Here is a 24,000-nt window from a genome sequence, read left to right as displayed (position 1 = left end):
ATGGCAAACCAGGATGCATGTGGAGTGTAATTAAAGTGGTATACAATATTTGGACTGCGACCAATCAGAGCCTGGTTTAGTGGGGAGAGAGAGAAAAATGTCTCTGTTGGAACTTCCCATAATTTGTTGTGACAAACATTTGTAGTGCCTGAACAAGAGAATCTACACAATTCTTGGAGAAATCAATTACCGGTATATAATTCCAATTGGCAAAACGGGGGTTTGAAGCTTCCTCCCTTTTTTGTTCTTCCTCAGTCACAAATTAGGAAATGCTTTATAGTCACATTCACCTCACCATTCTAATATTCTACACATTTCCCAGTATATAATGCAAACATTTAAAAAAAAAAAAAAAACAAGAAAGCAAAAAACGCCGGTAAAGGAAGGATGATAATATCCTGAAAGTGGCGACTTGGAAGGGTTGGCAACATTGGTGAACTATTCGAAGTTGAATACTTGGTATTCAACTTTATGCCTATTTTGAAAGCAGATGACAGTGCTTTGGTTGAGCCGGCTAAGCCCTTTGGTAGGAAATCACCAGCTCTAAACTGTATGGGGAAGTCAAAAGACATGGAAGGCAGCGATTGCAAGAAAATCTCCATAACTATATCCATAAAACTATAAGGAGTTAATTCAGATAATTTTACCTTTTATTTCTTTTCTGACTGCCCCTCCCTCCCCCCAAAAACTATAGGTGATCATGCTGTCTCTGCTCAATTGTTTGCTGCTAGTGGTATAATTTTGGGATGCAAATAAGATTTCAGGAATGGACAGAGAGGGGCAGTAGCTACTACGGAATTAAACTACAGAATAGCACCACCTGCTGGCATATTGAAAAAACCACACAAAACCTTCAAGAATATTTTACAACATATTTATTTTCTTTACAATAGTAGAAAGTTTGTTGCTGGATTCGTTTATTTATTCATCACATGTATCAATCATGGGCAAGCCCGATCTCAGAATTCTAAGAAACCACTGTTTTTGTAAGGATATAAATTAGCCCTAATGGGCTCTTTATTAACTGCTGAACAAGATTGTAGGTTTTGTGAAGCTCTGCAGAAGAAGAAGAACCTAAATCCTGTGTTTATATTACAATGTATTTAAGGAAATTTCCAAAGTACTCTCAACACATTCCTTTCACTAGCTTGATTTTAGCCTAACTTAAGTCAGGGAAATACTGATTTCCTGGCAACTTAAACTTATTTGTTAAATTTATTTGTTAAATTTATTTGCAGCCTGTGGGACTATTCTAGATGACTCCATGCTCTCCATAAAACTTGGGTCAGGGTCCTGTCTTTTTTTCTCTTCCATTCTGCCTCATTCAGTGCAAAGGTTCAGTGTAGTTCCCTGGGAACAATCCTTCTGCATCACTTGTTACACCTTCACACCAGCCATTTGAGTATTTCCGTGTCACGTAAATAATGACCCCTTCTGTAAATGAGAGTTCATCATCCTTCTTCTGAACATAAGGGTAAAGAGTCACAACTGAAAACAAAACAAGGAGAAATTAAGTCAGAGTCAATGGAACAAATAAAAGATCAACTAGCTACATCCTTAAGATAACCCAGGGATGCTAAAGAGATAGAATGCCAGGTGACGGGAAATATAATCAAGTAGGTTTACACCTTATGCCACTCATTGCTATAACCAAATTCACTGAGACAAATGGGATAGAAGAGTATAGATTAACTACTGTTGAAAAAGGCTGGATGGAACAAATTGTTTATACTAATTAAGATGGAAGACAGTCCTACCTATCTCTTCTCCAAGCTTTACTATAGATAATAAAGAGTTCTCATTGTCAGCTGAGCTGAGAAGTTCTTGTTTAATGTGTGGATTTGACTTTGTCCTGCGTATAATTAGAAATCATGCACAGCTGAGACAGTTTTCAGGAGTTTTCTTATTTTTACTAAGATACCTTTCTCCAGATAGGTGTCTGGGGCCCACAACAATTTCTCTGGGGGTGGTGGAGGTGGCAGAAGAGGAGGCTTCAGGAGACCACAGTTGGAGATGTCCAGGGATGGTGGTAGAGGAAAAGTTGGAAAATCAAGTTCTGCAAACAAACAGGGTGCCTGCTTCACAAATAAGCAAGTCAACTGTCTCATCTGCTTGGTGTTCTGTAATTGAGCCCTTATACCAAGTCATGCTAAAACCTAAGACATAAGTCAATCAAATCACTTGGTGTAATTTATGAACTCAGGCACTATATACCAGCCAACCCATTCCCAAGAGCACTGGATACTGTTCCCATGCTTCCTAGCTGACATTAATGTGCCAACTCATTAAGGGCTTGAGACACTTTGATTTATTTTCCTAGTGCTTTAAAGGGCTTTTACCTGACTCAGGGTAAGGCAGAGGAAGAACATCTTCTGCTTGAAAAGGAGGAGGTGGCAAAAAATCTGTTTGAGAAGGGAGAAGACAATCGTCTGCTTCTGGTAGTGGTGGTGGTAGCGATGGATCTGGTTCAGAAGGATCTTTCATACTTGTGCTGTTCAAAGCTCCTGTGAGGTTACTATGACATTTAGACAAGGACAGGTTTCAGAGGAACGTTTGTTGAAAAAGGCAGTGGAAAAGGAAGGAAAGTAGCCATGACCCTTGTGCTAAAATAATAATAGACTTATAATTCTGGAATGGGATAGCTTCAGTTCCCATCATCCATCATCACTGGCTCACTATCACAGCTGATGAGAACTGGAGCCCAACAACATCTAGAGGGACATATTTTGTCCATCTCTGTATGTAGAAAAACACCATACAGGAAACAGTCTGAGCTAGCACATTATCTCATTTTCTTGCTTAGTGACACTGGTTTTTTCCTATTTCTTACATAAAGGGAAGCATTTAAGAACAATGTCTACAATCAAAGTAAATAGATTTGTCTATCCTAATAAAGGAAGAGGTAATAGTTACTGAAGAACACCTCTAAATTGTAATAAAGATATAGTTTAAAGTGCTATGCAATAACTATTATCTAGCACCATAATAGGGAATTTGGGAAGAAATCCAAAATAATGACATGACAATGATCGTCATGTGTGGTGCCATATGCTTTAGAACAATTCTTTGTAATTTTAGTGTGAAATAACAAAAGATGTTTGATGCTACAATTTGTCTTTAATGTTCCTGGATGATAAAATCTTGCTTTTCACTGATGTTTAATCACTTGTAATAGTAATTGCTTTTCCCACAAGGTTGTTCTTTACATCTCCACTCTTTGCTGGGAAGAAGAGAGGGTCTCTTAAAGGTACCTTATGGATGACAAAGATGAAGCTGATGAGAGTTGGCCTTCGGGGATAAGTGGTGGTGGAATTGCTTCTAGGACCTTCTGGCTCCTTCTAAAATAAAATTGAAAAGAAGTCGTATCTGGATTTCTCACACCTGCAACAATACAACTTTCCTTTAAGAATTGCTTTCAAATGTTGTTTTTAAAGAAAATTTTAAAAGTTATTCATATATTAACACCCTAATTGCCCACATCCCATCCCCCAAAAGCATTTTCATCTTAATTTCTTTAGATCATCACATCCCATGTGACTCTTGGAGGCCACTTTATAAAGCATCTCTTCCCCTAAAATCCTCATTTGCAAAATAATAATAATAATAATAACAGCAACAAAAAACACCACCTTGTCCGCCTGAACCCAGAGACCTGAGAAATTCTTGCATTTTGACCGAGTGGTTTATATAACGGAAACAGATGAGTCATTTAATACCCACAGCCAACCACATCAATTCATTCCATGTTCAGAATAAACAGCAACGACTCAGGTGATGTCCTGTAGATCATTTTATTATCAAATCTGTTTTCACAGGCCAGAGCCCACCATTCCACACACAACCGGTGTTTCCATGGAAGTTTTAATTTTGTACAAATAATTGGTCCTTTGAGTAAATAATAGAAGAATATCATACCCATCCATTCCAATGCCTAAGATTCTAACTACTTAGAAAGGGTCTGATAAGAGAGAATATAATGTCAGTATTTCTAACCATATTATTTTGGACAAGCAACAACATCCTAAAGAATGTTATTCTACTTCTGACTAAAGCAACTCATCTTTTTATGCAAAGCGTCATTTGGTCTGTGGATGCCTATTAAATGTAATTTAAATTATTTTTAAAAACAGTATATAATTAATTGTCAAACTAATTTAAGTGATTAATCTGAATTATAGATTAAATTATATAATTCTAATGAAATAATATATACCAGTATGTCCTTTGAACTGGTGGGGACACCAATGCAGCCCAGTCTTTTAAGAAACATTCTTGACTGACCCATAGTATAGTTGTTCATTGTGGGATGATAAGGCATACAATTACATTATAGTTCTACGTGTTCTCATTTATATAATAATTTGGAAGGAATTATTAGCAAAATGGCTACTCCTCATAAAGAAGGCTATCAAGATGTTTATCTGCAACAGACATCTTCAGGCAAGGGTTGAAAATTGGCTTGGTGACGGATGGAGCAGCATGATGCAAGCCCCGCCTCTTGTGATCCACTTGCTCAAAGGGGGAGGGATTTGCATCATCCTGCTGAGCTTCACCTCTCTTTTGCAGATGTCGCTGGGATCCACTGCAGGGCTGCTTACTTCAAAGTCCCCTTGACTGTTTTGCCATTAAATCAGATATATTGTTTTCACATAAAACAGGGTTAGGTACCTTCATTGTTAAGGTAGCTATTCTTATCTTCTTTGTGTAGAGTTTATATATTTGTTTTTATAATATTTATTTTTCTTAACTTTTTTATATTTGTTGGTTTATCCATTTGCTATACACTGTCCAGAGCTGCTTTTGGTGAGATGGGCTACTAGACAAATTTGATCAATAAATAAAATAAATTGTCAACAATAAAATATCATTGATTAGATGATTATCCTGCACAAGTAGTAGATGGCCGTAGCAGCCTTAACTCAGTGGTGGTTCCTTCGCTTGCTCCTGCTATTAGCTGATCCATTCTTACCCAAGGGTTCCAGGTGATAGCCCAGCCGAGGACTTGATTGATCGCCGTGATAGAGTCCCTGTTTTGGCCAGCTGTGTACTTTGATCCTAAAGGAGAAAGATTAGAAGTACAAGCTGAAAAAACTGCAGGAACATGCTAGTGTAGTATTTGGAAAACTTTCAAAGCAATGGCTGTTTTATCACTTGGATTCTGTTCTTTTTTTTTGCCAGGAGTTTCCAAGGTATCCCGAATTCCAGAAACGCACTAAAAGATGTATCTGAGTACTTCACATAGTGATAAGCCCCAGCTGCTCCAAAAAGGGACGCATTCTAAAGCAAGCAGATGATACAGGCTTCATTGTGGTAAATACTAAATTTTCAGAATTTCTAGACAAAAAGAGTGATATTATTGAATGCCAGGAAGCAACTAGAAAGCTGCAGAGCTTCCGTAACACAGGATTAAAAGCCAGGAGGCATTTGGTACTAATAGGGTGAGATTCTAGGCTCATGGAAGAGAAAAATCCTCCAACCATTTCTTGAATTCCATTATAGTGCCAAGATAAGGGCCTGGGAAGCATTTGTTCATGAATACACACCCATAAACAAACACACCCACACACCCACACACCCACACCCTATACTACTGTGACATTCAGTCAAGGGAACTAGAAGCTGTGGCTGCTGAAAGAAGCCACTACAGAGCACTGTGCTATGATGCTCCCACTGGCTTTGAAGACAGGTGCCACCAAAATGATTGAAAACTGTGAATAGAATCACAGAATAATACCCACAGCTTTTATAACAATGGACTTTCAGTGCCCCTGTTGTGCTAAATTCTACCCTTTCAGATTGGGATTGCAAACATCTCCATGTCCACAGATGTACTGCACAACAGTTCAAAGGGTTACCTGCATAACTCAAAATGAGAAGTGGTAGGAGAAAGTATTTATTATCATTCACTGTCTCCTACTCTCTTCATGCCTATGTCTGGTAAATAGGGTTGTACAAAGCTTTAAAACAGGATCAAATCACCCTGTTGAAGTAAATTTGTAATTCTAAGCAACTTTGAAGTGACAAATCAAATCAATTGGCTTCAGAGCACTTTGTAGACTTTTGATACACATTGTAGAATTAATGTCTTTTTACTTCTTCTGGATGTCGTATTTTGTAATAATACTCCTAACATGTGAGTTCTCTGCACACAAACTGCTTTATTTTTCTTAACTCCTCCCTTCCGGTTCCTTCATACTGTGTCACCTCAAAATATGTCCCTCACTACTCTCTGTCTAACATTGGTTCCTCTTCACAGTTAAACATCAACACCACATCTCCCTTTTCTAGAGAACAAAGGGTAGACTACCTTTGTCTCACCAGACCTTAGAGGATTATTCTGCCTCTTTTGTTGAAGGTCTGTTCCTATCTAAATCCTGTAGGGAAGAAAACGTTATCATATAACTATTTACTAATCCAATACACCTAACTGTGTTTAAACTATTCTGCACCTCAAATTTCTTACTGAACTACACATCAACATTAACTCTTTTTCACTTTCTCAGTTCACAGATTCAGTCTCTCTAGTTTAACTATAGCTCTCCCAGACCTTGTCCTTGGGGTAGCTGTCACACTAGGAAAGTTTTTAAGTATTTTCCCAGGTGATGTAGAAACTTGTTCACTGTTTGTCTCTGGCAACTCCTGCTGCTCCACCACTCCTCCTTCACTTGCATGTGTGTGTAAGGGTATCAAGTGCTGACGATTGCATCTCACCACACCTTTAGGTACATCCACCAGATATGACCTTGGACTCGTGTGATTCTGCAGCACAGTCTCAGATTCTTTTGTATCAGTGACCCATACATGCTCTCCTGGTATCAAATCACTAAGAGTTTTTGCACGATGTCTCCTGTTGTAGTATTCAGTATTCAATTTCCTCTTCTCTCTCTCTTTACAAGCAAAATAGTCAACATCTGGCAATGCTGGGTTTAGCTGAAAGGGAAGAGTCGGCACAGTGGTACGAAGATGTCACCCCATAAGCAGCTGAGCCGGACTGAACCCACTCAGGAGAGGGGTAGCTCTGTAGGCAAGCAGGGCCAGATAAGGGTTGCTAGCCTTTTTCAAGGGACTTTTCACTGTCTGAACTGCACATTCAGTTTCTCCGTCACTTTGTGGAAACTTGGACTGCTGGTAACATGTTTGAACCCATATGTGGATGCAAAATGAGAGAAATCTTGGCCAGAAAACTGTGGTCCATTGTCTGACATCAACTCCTCTGGAATCCCATGCCAGGCAAAGATTGACTTCAGATGGACAATGATATCAGTTGACTTAGTGTTCAATAGCAGTGCAATCTCAACATATCTGGAGAAATAGTCTATCACAACTAAGTATGTTTTCCTTCCAGGTACAAACATGTCAGTCCCTAACTTTTGCCATGGTCTTTCAGGGCACTCAGATGTCATGAGTGGCTCTTTAGAATTCTGATGCTCTTGAATACATGTCCTACATTTGAGCACCATTTTGCTGACCTGCTGACTGAGTCCTGGCCACCACACAGACTGATGAGCACATTCTTTGCATTTCACCACCCCTTGGTGTCCTTCATTCCTCATTCCTCAGAGTGGATGGGATCACAAGCCTAGTGTCTTTCAGTAGTAATCCATCTTGTACAGTGAGTGTAGCTCATTCTGGCCAGTATCCTCTCAGTGCAGGTCCCTGTTTTGCATGCACTGGCCATCCATCTGCACACAATTTCATGACTCGAGAGCAAATACTATCAGCTTGCAACTGCTCTTTTATGATTTCCATATATGTGTGGCTAACAGGCAGGGTGTCTACGACACAGTCCACATATATGTTAGTGCTTTTCATCAGCTCCAGTTCTGCTTTGGACATGTGAGAGTCCATAGGCGAATGTGACAATGTGTCTGCTGTCCAAAGTGACTTTCTGGGCACATGCACAATGTAGTAAGAGTAACGCATGAGCCTCATCCTGAATCGCTGAATTCTCAAGGGTAGAAGATCTAGTGCTTGGTCTCCAAACAAACTGACAAGTGGTTTGTGGTCAGTCTCCAGGCAGAAATGCTTTCCTAGGAGGAAATCCCGAAATCTTTCACATGCCCAGGTTAGAGCCAGGCCTTCTTTTTCCACCTGTGCATAGTATTGTTCAGTTGGAGTGAGTGAACATGACGCGTAAGCCACAGGCTTCCATTTATCTCCCCACTCTTGAAGAAGAAAGGCACCCAAGCCATATGACGATGCATCCGCTGACACTTTCGTCACTTTGTTCGGATCATACATGGCCAGCACTGGAGGGGAAGACAAAGCATCCTTCAATGTCTTAAATGCCCTGACCTGTTCCACATCCCAAACCGAACAGTTTTTCTTAGAAAGGAGATCACGAAGTGGCTTGTCTTTTTCTGCCAACTGAGGGATGAACTTCCCCAGCTGGTTTACCATGCCAAGAAAACTCCTCAGTTCATTCACACTAGAGGGCTCCTTAATAGCTCTGATAGCCTTTGTTTTCCTTGGGTCAGGTCATATCCCTGCATCAGAGATGATGTGACCCAAAAAGACCACCTCACTCCTGGAGAGTTCACACTTATCCACGTTCAGAGTGATTTCCGCCTTTTCCAGTTTTTTTAGCACTGCATGGAGTCGATTGTCATGTTCTCCTTGGTCCCGTCCCCACACCAGTAGATCATCAATGTGGCAAACTGTACCTTCCAGCCCCTGTGTAACTTCCACCATCATACATTGAAAATGTTCGGGCGCTGAGGCAATGCCAAATGGAAGATGGTTAAAATGGAACCACCCAAAGGCGTGTAATGAATGTGGTATACTTGAATATCCTGAATCCTCGGTGAGGGGTATCTGCCAAAACCCCATGTTGGCATCTAATTTACTGAACATTTTAGCACCAACCAGTGTTCCAAGACTCTGTTCTACTGATGGTAAAATGAATTTTTCACGACACACATACTTGTTCAAGCCAGTCAGGTCCACACACAAACGCACCTTTTTGCTGTCCTTCTTGGGCACTACTACCATGCCTGCACACCAGTCCGTAGGCTCTTCCACACGAGTGATTACTCCCAAGTTTTCCATGCATTGAAGCTCATCTTTGACTTTCCCCATCAATGGTAGGGGAATCCTCCTTGGGGTTTTCAAAGAGAAAGGCACAGCATCGGGTTTGAGCTTAATACAATAAGGTTGTCGAACCTCCCCTAGGCTGCTGCATAACTTAGGGTAGCTTGACTTCAGGTTTTCCATGTCAATAGTGTCCACACGAAACAACAGATCAAGAGCTACAATAGCTGGCAGTCCTAGCAAAGGCATACTCAGGTTTTTGACCACATACACCTCTGTAATTTGTTTTGCTCCTTTCTTTAGCTGTAGTTTGGCAAACCCCATCACTTCCAGTGGAATTCTCCCTGGACCCAGTAGAGGTCTCTCTGCTTTTTGCAGCACCAGCATCTGTGTGTTGTGAAAAATGTTGGCGAAATTCTTCTGTGAAACAACAGTGACATCTGCTCCAGTATCCAACTTGAACGTGATGTCTTTATCCATCATTCTGATTTCCACAGTCCATGGATCAGCATGTGATGTCACAGAGCCGAGAAAGAAGCTTCTCTCCTCTTCCTCAATGCCATGCACAGCCTTGCTTGCAAAACATACACGTTGATAGTGACCCTTTTTCCCACATGTATGGCATTTAGCATCCTTAGCAGGACATTCCTGTCTAGGGTGAAGCATGCCATCGCATTTGTGACACTGGGGGTCTTTAGTGTTTTTGTTCTACCTGCTTTGAGGCTTTGCTCCATCATTCTTTGATCTGCTGAATTTTTGCTTTTCTTTCTGATGCCTGCCTTTAAACAGTCTGTCCAAAGAGTTCACATCCTTTAGGTTTACAGCACTAGCATCACTTCTCAATGTTGTTTGCTGTTTTTTAATCTCCTCTGATTGTCTTGCCATATTAATAGCTTTATCCAGGTCTAGGTCTTTTTCCATTTGCATGCGTTCTGATAGCCGTGTATCGACCAAGCCTACTACAATCCTGTCTCTGATGAGCTCGTCATGTAGTGCTCCATAGTTACAGTGTTCTGCTAATGCATACAGCGCTGTGACTGTTGTGTTTGGTAGACGGACACACCAGGCAGACACAGGAGCTGAAGAATAACGTTTCTTTTATTTGAAGAGTAACAGGTTATCGTGGCTGCCCAGCTGGGCTGGCAGCCAGCTGGCTGGAGCCGGTTGATGCCGTTTGACAGCCCCTTATATAGTCTGCTGTCAAACGGCACCAACCAATGGGAACCGTCGGTGGTCCCACTCAAATTGCGGACCAGGTTGAAGACTTAGCTAGTCAGGGACACAACACCCCTTTCCCCTAGCTAAGGGCATGCGCTGCCCAGCCCTTTGGGAATGCAATGGTACAAATAAGGAAATTGAACTAGTAGCTGCTTTGCGCACCTATCCACTTGGCTTCCAAAAAATGGCACCCCACCTGTCGCAAGGTAGGAGCCTGAGAAGGGGAACCAGATAAGATGGTGAATAACATGTCTGGTGACTGCCTGCATGGGGTAGGGCAGAGGTCCCTGAAACCTAAGGCTGGAGGCAACATGTCTGATGACTCTGGTGAGCTAGGGGGTTGACTATGAAGAACAAGGCCTAAACAAAGCCTAAGGCCGAAAAGGGAGCAGGCACGTTGTGCTCTCCTGGCCCCCTTGGGACAAGAACATCCAACCTCCCACCTACCTAGCTTTCGCCCCCCCTGGGGAGTGTAGTGCTACTGTCAAGGGATACAAGCCCAGGTGGGAAAGACCCTAGAGGTGGGTGCATGGAAGGACTCTAATGGTGGGTGCGCACCTCCTTGTTCAGCTCCTGACACCCACCACCCCTAAATACAGGATCCATCCCCCAGAGTCACTGGGAAGGGGAGGCAGAGAGAATTTTATTTAACAAACGTGAGAGAAACGAAGAAAAGTCTCAAACAGCTCAGTGAACCAGGAAACAACGCCAGCCATGCTCAAAGCCACGAAGGGGCTGCAGACCTGCAGATCCAATGGCTGCACCGAGTCCACAATGGTGAAGGGCCAGGAGCTGAATCGCAGCAGGCCCACGAAGAGCTGCACCGGCAGCAGGCACAGCCCCACCGGCGTATAGAGGAGCAGCGCCAGCAGCACCGGCAGTGGCCCGTCGCTCGGCAGCCGGTGGGAGTCGAGGAGGCGCTCGGGCTGTCGGCGGCGGTGGCGGAGGCGGCAGCGGCAGCGGCGGCCGGGACGGGAGGCGACTCTATGTCTGCCCAGCGGGGGTCTCGCCGGCCTTCACGGGCCTTGAGGGTGACGTCTGTTCCTCGGCTGGGGAGGCTTTCAGACTTCTGCGCTTTTGGCAGCGCCAACGGGGTGCCTTTGGCCACGGGAGGCGGCTCTATGCCTGCTCTACGGGGAGGTCTCGCCCGGCCTTCACGGGCCTTGAGGGCAACGTCTGTTCCTCAGCTGGGGAGGCTTTCAGACTTCTGCGCTTTTGGTAGCGCCAACGGGGTGCCTTTGGTACGGGAGGCGGCTCTATGCCTGCTCTACGGGGAAGGTCTCGCCGGCCTTCATGGGCCTTGAGGGCGACGTCTTTCTCCTCAGTCAGGGAGACTTTCTCCTCAGCTGAGGAGGCTCTTTAAATTTGGTGCGCGCAGAGATTGTCTGCGGCTCCAAACATTCAGTGGCTTCAGCTCTATCTTCAGTGACTTAGCTCAGCTTCTTGCCTGGGTGTCTCTTCTGACATCCCATCCTCGTCGCCAGTGTTGTGTTTGGTAGACGGACACACCAGGCAGACACAGGAGCTGAAGAATAACATTTCTTTTATTTGAAGAGTAACAGGTTATCGTGGCTGCCCAGCTGGGCTGGCAGCCAGCTGGCTGGAGCCGGTTGATGCCGTTTGACAGCCCCTTATATAGTCTGCTGTCAAACGGCACCAACCAATGGGAACCGTCGGTGGTCCCGCTCAAATTGCGGACCAGGTTGAAGACTTAGCTAGTCAGGGACACAACAGTGACAAATGCATCAACTGTCTCATTTGCTTCTTGTATGCGCATATTAAATCTTGCACGCTCATACACAATGTTCTTTTTTACTACAAAGAATGACTGAAAGCCGTCTCTTACTTTAGTATACTGATGCTGATCAGCTTCACTGAGTTTCAGGCCACGCAGAACATCATCTGCTTCGTCTCCCACACAGTAAATCAAAGTGTTCACCTGATTTTCTTCAGAGCTTATTGCGAGATTGCTTGCTTGCCTAAATCTCTTGAATCGCCGTATCCATTTTGTCCACTCATTTGGTTTGAAAAAAATCAAAGGGTTCCAGTGGTTGGATGTTAAAAGTAGCACTGGGTGTGCTAACTCCTTCCTCATTCTGCTCATCCCCACTGCCGCTCATTTTCCTCTTTTGGGTAGACCTCGTTGTTCAGTTACCGTGTTACAGAACTTCTGACACCATGTCGTATTTTGTAGTAATACTCCTAACGTGAGTTCTCTGCATACAAACTGCTTTATTTTTCTTAACTCCTCCCTTCCGGTTCCTTCATACTGTGTCACCTCAAAATATGTCCCTCACTACTCTCTGTCTAACATTGGTTCCTCTTCACAGTTAAACATCAACAGGTTCCATTTACCCTACACCACACTGGAGTTATTACAGACAATAGGTAATTTTGCAAATTTACTTCCATATATGGAGGATGCTGGGAAGGACACCTGAATGGAATGAAGCAGTCTTAGATACATATAGCCAGCAGGAAATACAATTTGTCATCTCATTAATCTCAGTGCTAGGATTTTATTTATTTTTTTGCATGATAAGGCTAAAGTTGCTTTTGGTTTCATTTGGTTTTTTTTTTCAATTCTCAAGTCCGAAGTCTGCTTTTTCTTGTATGCAGTATCCTGACCTTGGCAACATAAGTCAACACTTAAATTCAGCTCTTAGCACTTACAATATTGTCTCAAGACTGATTGTTCAGTGCAGACATTTATGTTACATCTTAGATTTAACTTTTGAATGATTTACATATATACAACTTAAGAACCAGAGAACAGGTACCAAGTTAGGACTTAAAGGTACCGCTCTATATGTTATTTGTTTTAAAAACCAAGAAGTGCCAAGTCTACAGATACCAATTTTTATGTGCCAGCCTCTTTCTCCTTGGCTGCATATTTCAGTGGCATTTTCTTTCACTGTGTCATCTGGCCCCTGCTGCTTCTGCCAACATAGAGCATTGCCAGCAAGCCACACAACCAAGTCAAACCTATGATCAGGTCTTATTCCTAGGAGGGGCCAATCTGGCTATTTTACTATGCCATCTCTCTTGGCACTCCACAAAATCCAGTGAACAGAGGCAGCAAATCTATACCAATCCACAGGGGCAAGTCGGTGATCATACTTCAATGTTAACCAAACGTGGACTCCAGAAAACTAAAAAAGCTTTACTTAGTGGAACAGTTTACAACGTAAGGCTCATCCTGGCTGCTGCTTCAGTTTTCTTTCCTCTTAACTTTGACTCAGCAGAAAATTGTGCTGACATCATGGCAGGTTGTTCCTTTTTGCAACAATATCTCTTTTAGGAATGTGTTTTTTCATGGGTACATCCCTCTGTTTTGTAGCACAGATCACTCAAGTGGCTGATATTACCATGGTGGGGTGGGGGAGGAAAGGCACAGGAAGCTGGTAAGTATTTTCTTTGTCAGACCAAGTTACAATGGATCGACACAAAGGTGCAGTGTCTAATATGACTGAATAAGGGGGAAGGACAGAAGCAGCCATTGGCTATATCATTCCCAGACTCATCACTAAGTATTCCAAAGATTTCATGTGGCAAAGTTTGTTCTAGGATAAAAAGAAATGTCCCCCTTCCACACTAGATGTTCCCAAAATAACTCTAATTTGCCTGAGAATGAGATGAAAGTAATATTATGTGACTATGTCCCTTAAAGACTAGTTAGCAATCACTGATTTAATTGTACCTGTTTTGATGGTCCTTTCCATCTTTCCAACTTAGTGACGGGCCATTGCTAAGTTAGCAGCTTTCTTTCCATATGGATGATTATTTGTCTTTCTGTAGCTGCTCTGCTAGCAGCATCGAAGCATTGCTTATCATCAGCGTTAGTGAAAATGCTACAAACCCTTTGAATGGAAGCAGAGTTTCAAATGACAAGAATGCTACTGGGAAATGAGAGAGAAGCATGGGAAGAAAGAGGCGGTGCTCTGCTTCCTCTCAGCTCGAAATGTCTCTGTCTCATCGGTTTCAGGCACATGTGGTTTCCAGTTCAGTCTCAATGCCTGACCCCAGTTACCAACACGGCCCCACTTTTTTTTTCTTTCAAAGTAGTTTGCAAAATGGGGAGGAAGAAAGAGCAGCTTATTTTGCAACTTTGATATCTATTCTCGGGCCACAATATTTTGAAGACCTATGGTCCTGATTTATAACTGTACCCCAACTTGTGGGGGGGGAGAAAAGAGAAGAAATGTTTGAAATATATAGAAATAAATGTGGAGGATTAATAGGTTATGAAGGGTTAATCATAGTCTTTAAAATTGCATGACTAAAATTTGTCCCTTGTTCCTTATTTTAAGAAATCATTACTTACTGGTAAATCCTATATGAAGATCTTAAACAATAAACTGGTACAAATTTTTAGGGGGACAAAACATTTTAACAACTTCTTTCATATCAAGATCATCCAACAAAGTCCACAAGCACAATTATGATAAGCATCATAGAAATTTGATAGGAAAGAGAGGGGGGAGGGAGGGAGGGAGGAGACTGTGTAATGGAGAGGGGGAGAGGGAGACAGAGAGAAGATTTTCTCGGTTCTGTTTTACCTAGGGAAAATTGTCTAGAAAGGAACGGCTTCCTGAGGGTACAATCACTCTCTACAAAGGAGAATGAATCTAGTACAGGTAGTGTTTATAGTTTTGCTGGAAGAGGCAGCATGATGACTATGGACACCAATGCACCTGCAGGTATGCTCCTGGATGCCTAGTAAGTTTTCTCTCTCTCACGATTTAAACTTATAGAAACCTAACATTTTTTCTTCCAAAAATGCTTTTGGGCTTCATAAGAGCACCAAAGGCCTTCTTCAAAAATAAATTGATGTTTGGCTACAATTATATGGTGTGTTTGGAAGTGTGTCCATCTGCCAAAGTAAAAGACAAACTAGAGTGGTAGAGAATCTTTGGTAGGGGGAATTGGTGAGGGATTACTCCATTAATGTGTGTTTTTTGAATTGTCCATGCCCATAAGAATAGCCATTTTGAAAAAGGGATGTCTACCAATAGTAGCTATTTTTTGTCAGCATCCATGACATGGATTCAAACTCTTCTTGTACTGAATGTCTCAATAAGTTGCCTATGCCTGTTTTAAATTTTTATGCTTGTTCTTATTATGCCTAAGTTTTTTTTTTCTTTTGTGTTGAAGGAGGAAGAGAGTAATGGCTTAGTAGCACATACGTTTTTCCACAGAGGAAGTGCTTGGAGACACATTGTCTCTTGTTGAATTTCTATGTCTATGTAAGTCATCAAATACTTGGGTGGGGAAAGAACCTTCTCCTTTCCAAGAGCAAAGCTGCACCACATAGGTCAGCACACCCACATTTATGAATAAAAGACCTAGTTACATGCCCTATTTCTGCTGATGGTTAGCAGATCTGATGCTAAATCAGGCATACATTTTCAAAGTCCTCTTCTGTGGACAACTCCCAAATTTCTTTAATATTCTGAAAGCCAAATATTTGTTGATGGTCACATATATGTTCCCTCCACCATTCCCTCTGAGAAGAAATCACACTATATTGGAGAAAGCAGATCTTTTCTTGCAGTTTGGGGAATAGGAGAAGCAGTTTGTTTTTTCATGGTATAGGACTATTCTTCTTCTTCCCATTTAAGGGATTTAAAAAATAAACAACAGAAACCAATATTTTGCTATAATACAATACATAAAGTTCTGCAAAGCAAATTGAGCTTAGCACTGATACCATAAGTATAAGAAGTAAAAGTCTTAGGGACAGAGTGTCCCTCAAGTGAATATGTAGAAAGAACTTAGAAAAATGTGTCAGGATAGGAATCCTCCCAAAGAGGTACCCAAATTAGAAAGAAAGATTACAAGGAAAAACTGGTTGGGTTCACCATCCATCTAAGAGCGTGTTTTTTCAAATTTGGAAACTTTAAGGTATGTAGACTTCAACTCCCAGAATTCCCCAGTCAGCATGGGGAACTAAAAAGCCCAATGAAAAGAATTCACATTAAAATATTATCATAGTAGAAAATAAGAGACAAATAATGGACACCTGTGGAAATAGTGCCTTCCTCAGTAGAAATCTGCAGGTGTCTTTGATGTTAATCCTTTACAGACGCAATAGCTGTTTTCTATCAGTTATGATTTTTCATGGCTCAGAAGCCCAGGGTATGAGCACAACTTTTAAAATTGTTGGACTACTACTCCCAAAATCTGGTGCACTTATTAGGATCAATAGGGACACCCCAAATCTGGGAATCTTGAGGGGAGGGGAGGGGAGGACTAAAGCATCTCATTTTTTAATTGGAGAGTGTCCCTGTCTTACCTTGATCCCATGGCCAATGTCATCCAGAGTGTTGAAGTCCAGTGGTTTCCTGTAATAGGGCTGCAAAGGCTCAAGTTTCTTTGGGTACATGATTTTCTGATACAGAGGAAATGTCTTGCAAACAGTAAGCATCCCAATTTCCCGACGGGACACTTTCTCCTTATGCATTTCTATCACCTGCAATAGAAAGATATCATGAGAAAATAGACACTTGTCTGGCAGGACTTAATGGGAAGCTGGAACAGGAACCATCAGCAGCATATTTCCCAAGAGAGTTAACATGCAGCACTAATCAATCAACAGAGCTGGCCGAGATGTAACAGGAAAAATGAGGTTCACATCATTAGATCAGATGGAATTCACTGCTATACTGGTGCTGCTTTTCCAGGACTTTTTCTTCTCATAAATCAGGGCATCACATTGTCGTCATGCGACGTATCGTGACTTTTCCCCCTTCGCTAAAATGAGGGTGGGTGTGGCCAGCACATGATGCATCCGGCCCGCAGGCCATGAGTTTGATACCCCTGTCATAAATAGTGAACAAATAGTGAGCAAGTTTAGATAGAGAAGTATGCAATATGGAAAACCCAAAGATTTGCAAACATTCTACAACAAAATAAAATTCAGCATCTTCGCCTGAATTTCAAATGATATCTGTGCACATCAGCACAGTCTATAGCACTCCACAGATGCCTCATGTTCACAGCTTTGGTGTAGAGAGTAAACACCAACATGTCAGCTATTCCAAATAATTCTCAAGTAATATTTTTATGGGAGGAAAAAAGAGCAGAGCCTGTGGTTGAAAGGTTACAACTGGAGGATGACCTTGTTTGATTTACTGTGAAATTCCATGAGCAAAGCAAAATTACCTCAAGAGCAGCAGCCAGAGAATGGATTCTTGCATGTGATCGTTTCCTTCCCTTTCAGTATTAATTTTCTACTGTTAGTTCAGCATTTCCATCCTGATCAATTCCAGTTGTAATAAAAGCTATAACTCTCAGAAGACCCAGTCTGTCTGGGAACTCTGGAAAGCATCTCTTTTTAGATGATTTGACTGCAGGATGGAGGATCCATTTTTTTTGTTTAAAACTCAGTGGAGCATGTAGAAATTATTAGCATAATAATATCACAAATTATAAGCAATAATGAGAGCCAGTTTGGTGTAATAGGAGTTTTAGTCCCAATTTGGACACAAGCTGGGTAATCTTGAGAGTCACTGTTTCTCAGCCCTTGGAAAAAACCACTTCTGAAATATTGTCAAGAAAACTGCAGGGCCATGTTGGAAATTACTCAAAGGGATAGAGAGAGAAATCCATTAATAATCTGATGAATGCTCAATCATTTTCAGAGCAAAACTGTACTTAGTTTTGGAAGCAAGTCAAACAAATAAAGCATGCAGAGCCAGCACAAAGATTATATTTGGTTTAATTTACATTAACATTGATACAATTAGTTCATACGATTACTACCCTGAATTTAATTACCCCCCCCCCCTTTCCTGTCATAGTAGTACATATTCCAATTCAGCAACTGAGGGTTACTGAGATTGCCACTCAATACTTAGGCGAGGCAGAGGTTGGCTATCTCAATGATGGAACATATAGTTGTTCAGCTTATAAAATAGGTTGTACCAGAAGGAATATTGACCTGATTTTCATCCTGCAAAACATTCCTTAAGTTCCTAAGTAAGAATGTACATTCATTATCAGTTTGAGCTCATGAATGTGAGCTATTGCTGTAAAAAAAATTAAATGGGAAAATTCTATTAATAACAAAACAGGATTATAGCACCGAGGACTGAAACCTGGCCATTATTTCATTATTTGAGAGCTAAATAATAATGAGATTGCAAATTGCAAACCAAACTGCAAACCAAGGAAATTGGGAAGCAGTGAGAACATCCCAGGGGCTGATTTAAATATGAGGAAGGCAGAGATAGGAGTTCTCTAGATAGGGTCTTGAGCATATTCTCACTTTGCAATAACCACTATACCATTTGTTTAATTAAGCATATTGTGTGAGCCTCACCCTTGTCATGTGTAACTAAAGGCTTATGGCTTGAGGTGTTATGCAAAATGTAGTTCAGTGCAAAATGGGAACTCAGCTACTTGTTGATAGCCAATGCAAACACTACTGTGAGGGATGGATCAGGTTTCATTTGGTAGAAAGAAATTTCTCTTTTCTACTGTTTAAACTGATTTGAACCAGATATGACTCGTCCATAGTTCCTCTCCCACCACCAGCTTCCCATCTCTCGGGGGTGGGGTGGGGGAAACGCCTAAATTGTTCTATCATTACACACCACATTATTTGGCCAGCACAAATGATAGCATTGTTTCTAGTTCTGCTTGAAACCCCATCTGAATTGGGAAGTGAACCTTCAAGTTGGAAAGCAAGGAAAGGATCCCAGGCCAGATTGAACTTCAACCTTGATTTTTTTAAACATTTAACTTATTTTCTATCTGCTGAACTGAAAGAAAATATTTGCGGCTGTCAAATCATCCCCTAAATGCACAATCCTCAGATTACAAGCATGGTAATCTGGGAGAAACAATGTAAGCCTAGAAGAGCCAAAAGCCAGTGTCCTAATGGTTCACAAACATAACTTTATTCTAAAATAGGGGGTGGGGGTGTCCAAGAGGCAAAAGAAAATCATATCTGATTTATGCACAATTTTTACACAGCATATTTTGGGATCCAGCTTCAACAAACTGCACTTTGATCATTCTACCAACACACACACAGATACACACAGACACTCACACACTGCATACACCTGCCTTGGTTATATAAAAGTATAAATGTTTTGGCAGTATAAAGCAAGTGAAATAGTACAGATGATTAATCCATTCCACTTAACGCTTCCTGATCACATGTGTTCTATTTTATTTTGTTTTTGTTCTTACTCTTAGGAAACAGGAAAACTATCAAGCAGGTCCCTAGTCTCAGTCCAGTAACAGGAAGAGGGATCTGATATCTGCTGGGAACAGGCATACATCTTCACACACTTTCAGTAAGAAGAGGAGGGAGAAGGAGAGAAAGGAATCCTTTGGTTTAAAAAATCCAGGGATGCGTCTGCTTTAGCAGTGACTCAGAGGGCAAGGAAATTCCCTGAAAGAAGTGAACAATACACCTTCTGTTCTCCATATATTCACCAACTTCCCATCTCTCCAGGTGTGGTGGTCATACCTCTTGTAATCCCCTGGTCACCAAGTTGTGAATGATGGGATTGTAATGTGAGACATTTGGAGGGGCACTATGTAAGGGAAGATTTGTATTTAATTTAATCGATTCATTTAATGGCTTTATTGGTCTTCTTAGGCCAAAGCAAGTTTAGTATAGAGAATAGAATACATAAATAAATTAAATAAAACATAAATCCAACTGAAAGCAATCCAACAATAGGAAACAACAAACCACTTATATTGGGGAAATAACCATACAATTAAATGGCATGCAAACAAATATCGCAAGGCCAGTCACAAATTAACTTGTCCCAGAACCTACTGGTATTAATCTTACAATTGCCTGTCATCTACATTACATGTGACTTGAGGACCCATTGGACATGCAGGCTGCTATATACAGTATATTTACAATATTCATGTGTAATTATGTAAGGATTTCAGCTCTTTCTTTTGCTAAGATAACTTTTGCTTACTCTCTTGCAAGCGTATTAGGCAGATATGTGGGTGGGAAAAATGAGAACTCTGAAAATACCAGATTGAAGATACCACATTGAACTCAGAAGATACTGAACTAAAATACAGAACAGTTTGTTGAAGCCTCCAGCTGTGGTATTTCCCAACAAAGCCAAGATACTTACAAAAGAGAGATTAGAGATTTAGCTTGGATGTTGCAAGCTTGGATGTCACAAAGCTAACAATATAGGAAGGGTTGCAGGAGGAATCAATGCATGCATACAAAACTTCTCATGCCAACCATAGAAGCTACCAACAGGAAAAGTGTTCAGAATTTCAAAAAAAAAAAAAATCCAACCCCAAGTTAATCTTCCACATGGTATCTTCATAGTGTCTGCTGAAGCAGTATTCTTGCTCACCTGTTCAATGGAACAAACGTTGGCTTCCACTTGCTGGAGATGGTTGGTCTGTAAGTCAAATATTTTGAGGATGTTTCTGGCTAGGTTATTGATTTGATAGGTTACGCTGGCTAATGACTGAACAGTGAAGGCCATGGTTTCCTCTAGGGCTTTTCGTTTATCTTGAGCCTATAGGTTAGAAAAGACGTGAAGGGGATGAGAGACAATTATGCAAGATAGCAGAATAATAGAAGCATATAACAGGTATGACAGGTATTCAGGATGGGAGGGCAGAATTTTAGCTGGATGGTCCAGTTTAAATGTGATATTAAGCCATGAAAAACATAAAGTTATGTCTCCAAAATATCCCAGCCCAGTGATCTTAGATGGGCTGGAGTAAGTTTCTTATAGTCCCAGGCTGCAGGTCCAATCAATTATGTTGGATAGAAAGTATGACAGTTGCACTCTGTTTGGAAGTCACAAACCTGGGACTTTAAACCATAATCATCATTATAAAGTGTTCTCATTGGTGTAATACCATTCATTATTTAATGACTCCCAGTCTTCAATCAACATGTATTCTCTGGTCTATCAAATATATTAAATTGTCATACTGCCTGGAAAAATAAAACAAGTGTTTGTCCTATTCTGCGTGATAGCCCTCTTAATCTGGAGAGAGCAGTTATTTCCAACCACTGCTATAGAGTAGCTGGCTCACCCAAACACGAACTCTAAATTCTAACCTAACTTAATAAAATATAATTCCTAGGTTCATATGACATACTGTACATGTTTTCTATGTTATTTGTATTATTACAAATAAGGATTATTAGGGATTTGCATGATCACCTGGTCCCACAACATACCCAGTCTCCACAGAAGGGTCAAGTAATGAGGCAGAGTGATGAAATGATGCTGGCTCCTTATCTTTCATACTTATCTGTGACATTGCAATGGGATATGAAAGGCTTGTGTCATGACATCACGACACACAATGCAATATTTTGACAGCATTGTGACTAACTGTAGATACAATAGAATACAATATGGTGTCTCACCTATATTCCAGCAAATATAGTATTGCACTATATATTTAGTAGACCGAAGATTGGTACACTCCTATCTGGAATGGTTGCCCTCTTCCACTGAGTGTGCAGCTTTAGGAGACACACAGAGGGAATGGTGAGGAAGGATTAGATTAACAGAGTTGGAAGGGACCTTGTAGGTCATCTAGTCCAACGCCCAAGACCTTACACCATTTCTGACAGATGGCAGTCCAATCTCTTCTTGAAAGCTTCCAGTGATAAAGGAAAGAGATACCCATCCAGATCAGCCAGATCAACCCTGGCAATCAATATGGTGATGGACATTTCAGCCATTAGTTACATGTCAGGGCCAGGGCATGTATTTCTTTGCATCATCGTGTCCATCAGTTTGCAGGCCTCCTGACTTCCCACATTTCAATTAAATCTGAAAGGAAGACATTAAGAGACAACTGCTCCCATGGAAACTTGCAGTATCAATATTACTATTACTGCCAAGAGAAAGAATTCTCTTCCCTTCCTCTCTCATATACAATTTCATTGGCTACAAACAGGTAGAAAATGTCAAAAGACCGTTTATGCTCAGCAATACATTATGGATTTCTAGACCATGGAAATTCCTTTCTATCAGGTCTTGAGAAAACTATTTCAATATTATCTATAACATATTTCTCCAGTTTGGCATCCATTAGCTTGGGGCAAATATCCAGGGATCAAAATCTTTTAATTGTGAGAGATATGTCAATAATACAGTGATATTATCAAAAGAGGCAATGCCAAAATTTTTTTATCTAGCTTTGAGATGGGGTAGGAAAAAGCAAAACAGACACACAAATATGCCCATTTCAATCTTTATTTTTTATTTTAAAAAAAAATCAAAATGTTGCATTGCTGAAATTTGTGATTTGTCACCAAACTTGGCAGTGCAACTTTGAGTCACATTTTTGGAAACTATATCAGCTGCAGAAAGAAGGCAGTAAAAACTACAATTTTCCCACCCTTGCTTTAGGTGTTTTCAGTTCCTCATTCATTGCCACCAGGCTCCCCCATTTATATTAGCGGTAGAGAGCACTGAAAATCTCAACTCCACATTGACCACTTCCCATATAGATTCAAGATGTTCTTCAGCATGTTTTGCAATGCTATAGTTAATATACAGGTGCTGTCTTGCTCATTTCCCTCTGCAAGTATCTTCAGCTGCCTGGGAGCCTAGCCCAGATACTGCATTGCCCCAGCCAGGGTAGTCCAGTTTCTCTTTCAAGCTAGTCTGCCTTTGACTTCTGTCCCACTGTAACTCACCTGCTCATAGTTGCTGTCACAATAATCTGCCACTTTGAGGAGGTTGCTGTAGTTCTCTTGTAGAACATCTCTTGCAGATGGTATGGAGTCCTGCATCAGCTGCTGAAACTCAGACATGTCGCTACTTAGCTGTGCTGGATTCACCACTTCCTTCTTATAGCAGACACTGTTTCAGCAGAGAAGTTTCGAACAGTCTGGCTGGGAACTATTTTATACTTGATTTGGCTCCAGTGACAATGCTGATCCCTCCCCTTTTGCTCACCAAGAGAATATCCTGCTGATATCTGGAGATTTATTGTAAAAGGTGCCCCAAAAACAGTGCTACTTACTCGAATTATAACTATTTTCCTTCTTGAGATTTTGAAAATCTACTAACTTAATGAGTACAAAAGTGATGATAATGAACTGGGGAAATGTTGGGAGGGCACACAGAATTGTTAAGAGAGGAAACCAGTATTTTTAGACCAGTGCTTATTTTACTGACTTTTCTTACAGCAGCCCCTGAAAGGTCAGCTCTGTCCATATTATTTACAATATATATTTCAAATTATCTTGGGAATACTACTGAACCTGAGCTGAAGCAAACTCAGAAAATCCATTGTTGTTTATTTATATTTGAAAGTTGATGGAAGTTCATAGCAAGCCTTTGGCTCTGTCCTCCGTGATTTGGATCTGGTTCATTCTTTTAGACATTCTTCAGGTTTCCCATACTTTTAAGCACTACAGTTTCTTTCAGTGGCTTCATCTAAGAGTAAGGATCCAATACAGGTGGTCCTCAACTTACAACAGTCCTTTAATGGCCATTCAAAGTTACAACAGCAGTAAAAATGGACTAATGCCCATTTTTCACACTTATGACTGTTGTAGCATTCCCACGGTCATGTGATTAAAATTCAGAGGCTCAGCAACTGACTCATATTTATGACAGCTGAAGTATCCTGGGGTCACCTTTGTGATTTTCTGACAAGCAAAGTGAATGGGGTAGACAGATTCACCTTAACAATCCTGTTACTAAATTAACAACTGAAGTGATTCACTAAACAAATGTGGCAAGAAAGTACATCAAATGGAGCAAA

General features: G+C 41.1%; 1 protein-coding gene across 2 annotated transcripts; it reads right to left on the bottom strand.

Moving 5' to 3' along the window:
* Positions 1–860: 860 nt before the first annotated feature.
* ABI3 (ABI family member 3) lies at positions 861–23,370 on the bottom strand. 2 transcript variants are annotated; one of them, XM_026669724.2, is made up of 8 exons: positions 22,925–23,370; positions 20,604–20,771; positions 16,544–16,720; positions 4,970–5,055; positions 3,252–3,338; positions 2,340–2,515; positions 1,922–2,056; positions 861–1,488 (listed from the first exon to the last, which is right to left on the bottom strand). In XM_026669724.2, exons 1-8 carry the CDS (start codon positions 23,039–23,041, stop codon positions 1,325–1,327), a joined length of 1,110 nt encoding a protein of 369 aa, XP_026525509.1. In that variant the 5' UTR covers positions 23,042–23,370; the 3' UTR covers positions 861–1,324. The 2 variants fall into 2 exon arrangements, with proteins under 2 accessions (XP_026525509.1, XP_087801067.1); XM_087944941.1 differs by lacking the exon at positions 1,922–2,056 and having other exon boundaries at positions 22,925–23,133.
* Between the last annotated feature and the right edge of the window lie 630 nt (positions 23,371–24,000).

This window comes from Notechis scutatus, chromosome Z (assembly GCF_049901735.1).
Source record: "Notechis scutatus isolate UNSWTSFEM ecotype Mainland chromosome Z, rNotScu1.2, whole genome shotgun sequence".
Lineage (NCBI taxonomy): Eukaryota > Metazoa > Chordata > Lepidosauria > Squamata > Elapidae > Notechis > Notechis scutatus.
The sequence above is the reverse complement of the archived record's forward strand: the minus strand, read 5'-3'. Positions and strand labels throughout refer to the sequence as shown.

Excerpts from the sequence above, each read along its gene's own strand:
- ABI3 (XM_026669724.2), bottom strand. The coding sequence starts at position 23,041 with ATGTCTGAGTTTCAGCAGCTGATGCAGGACTCCATACCATCTGCAAGA. Across the intron at positions 20,772-22,924 it reads GTGACAGCAACTATGAGCAG|GCTCAAGATAAACGAAAAGC; the intron begins GTGAGTTACAGT and ends TCTAACCTATAG. Across the intron at positions 5,056-16,543 it reads ACATTGGCCATGGGATCAAG|GATCAAAGTACACAGCTGGC; the intron begins GTAAGACAGGGA and ends TTTCTCCTTTAG.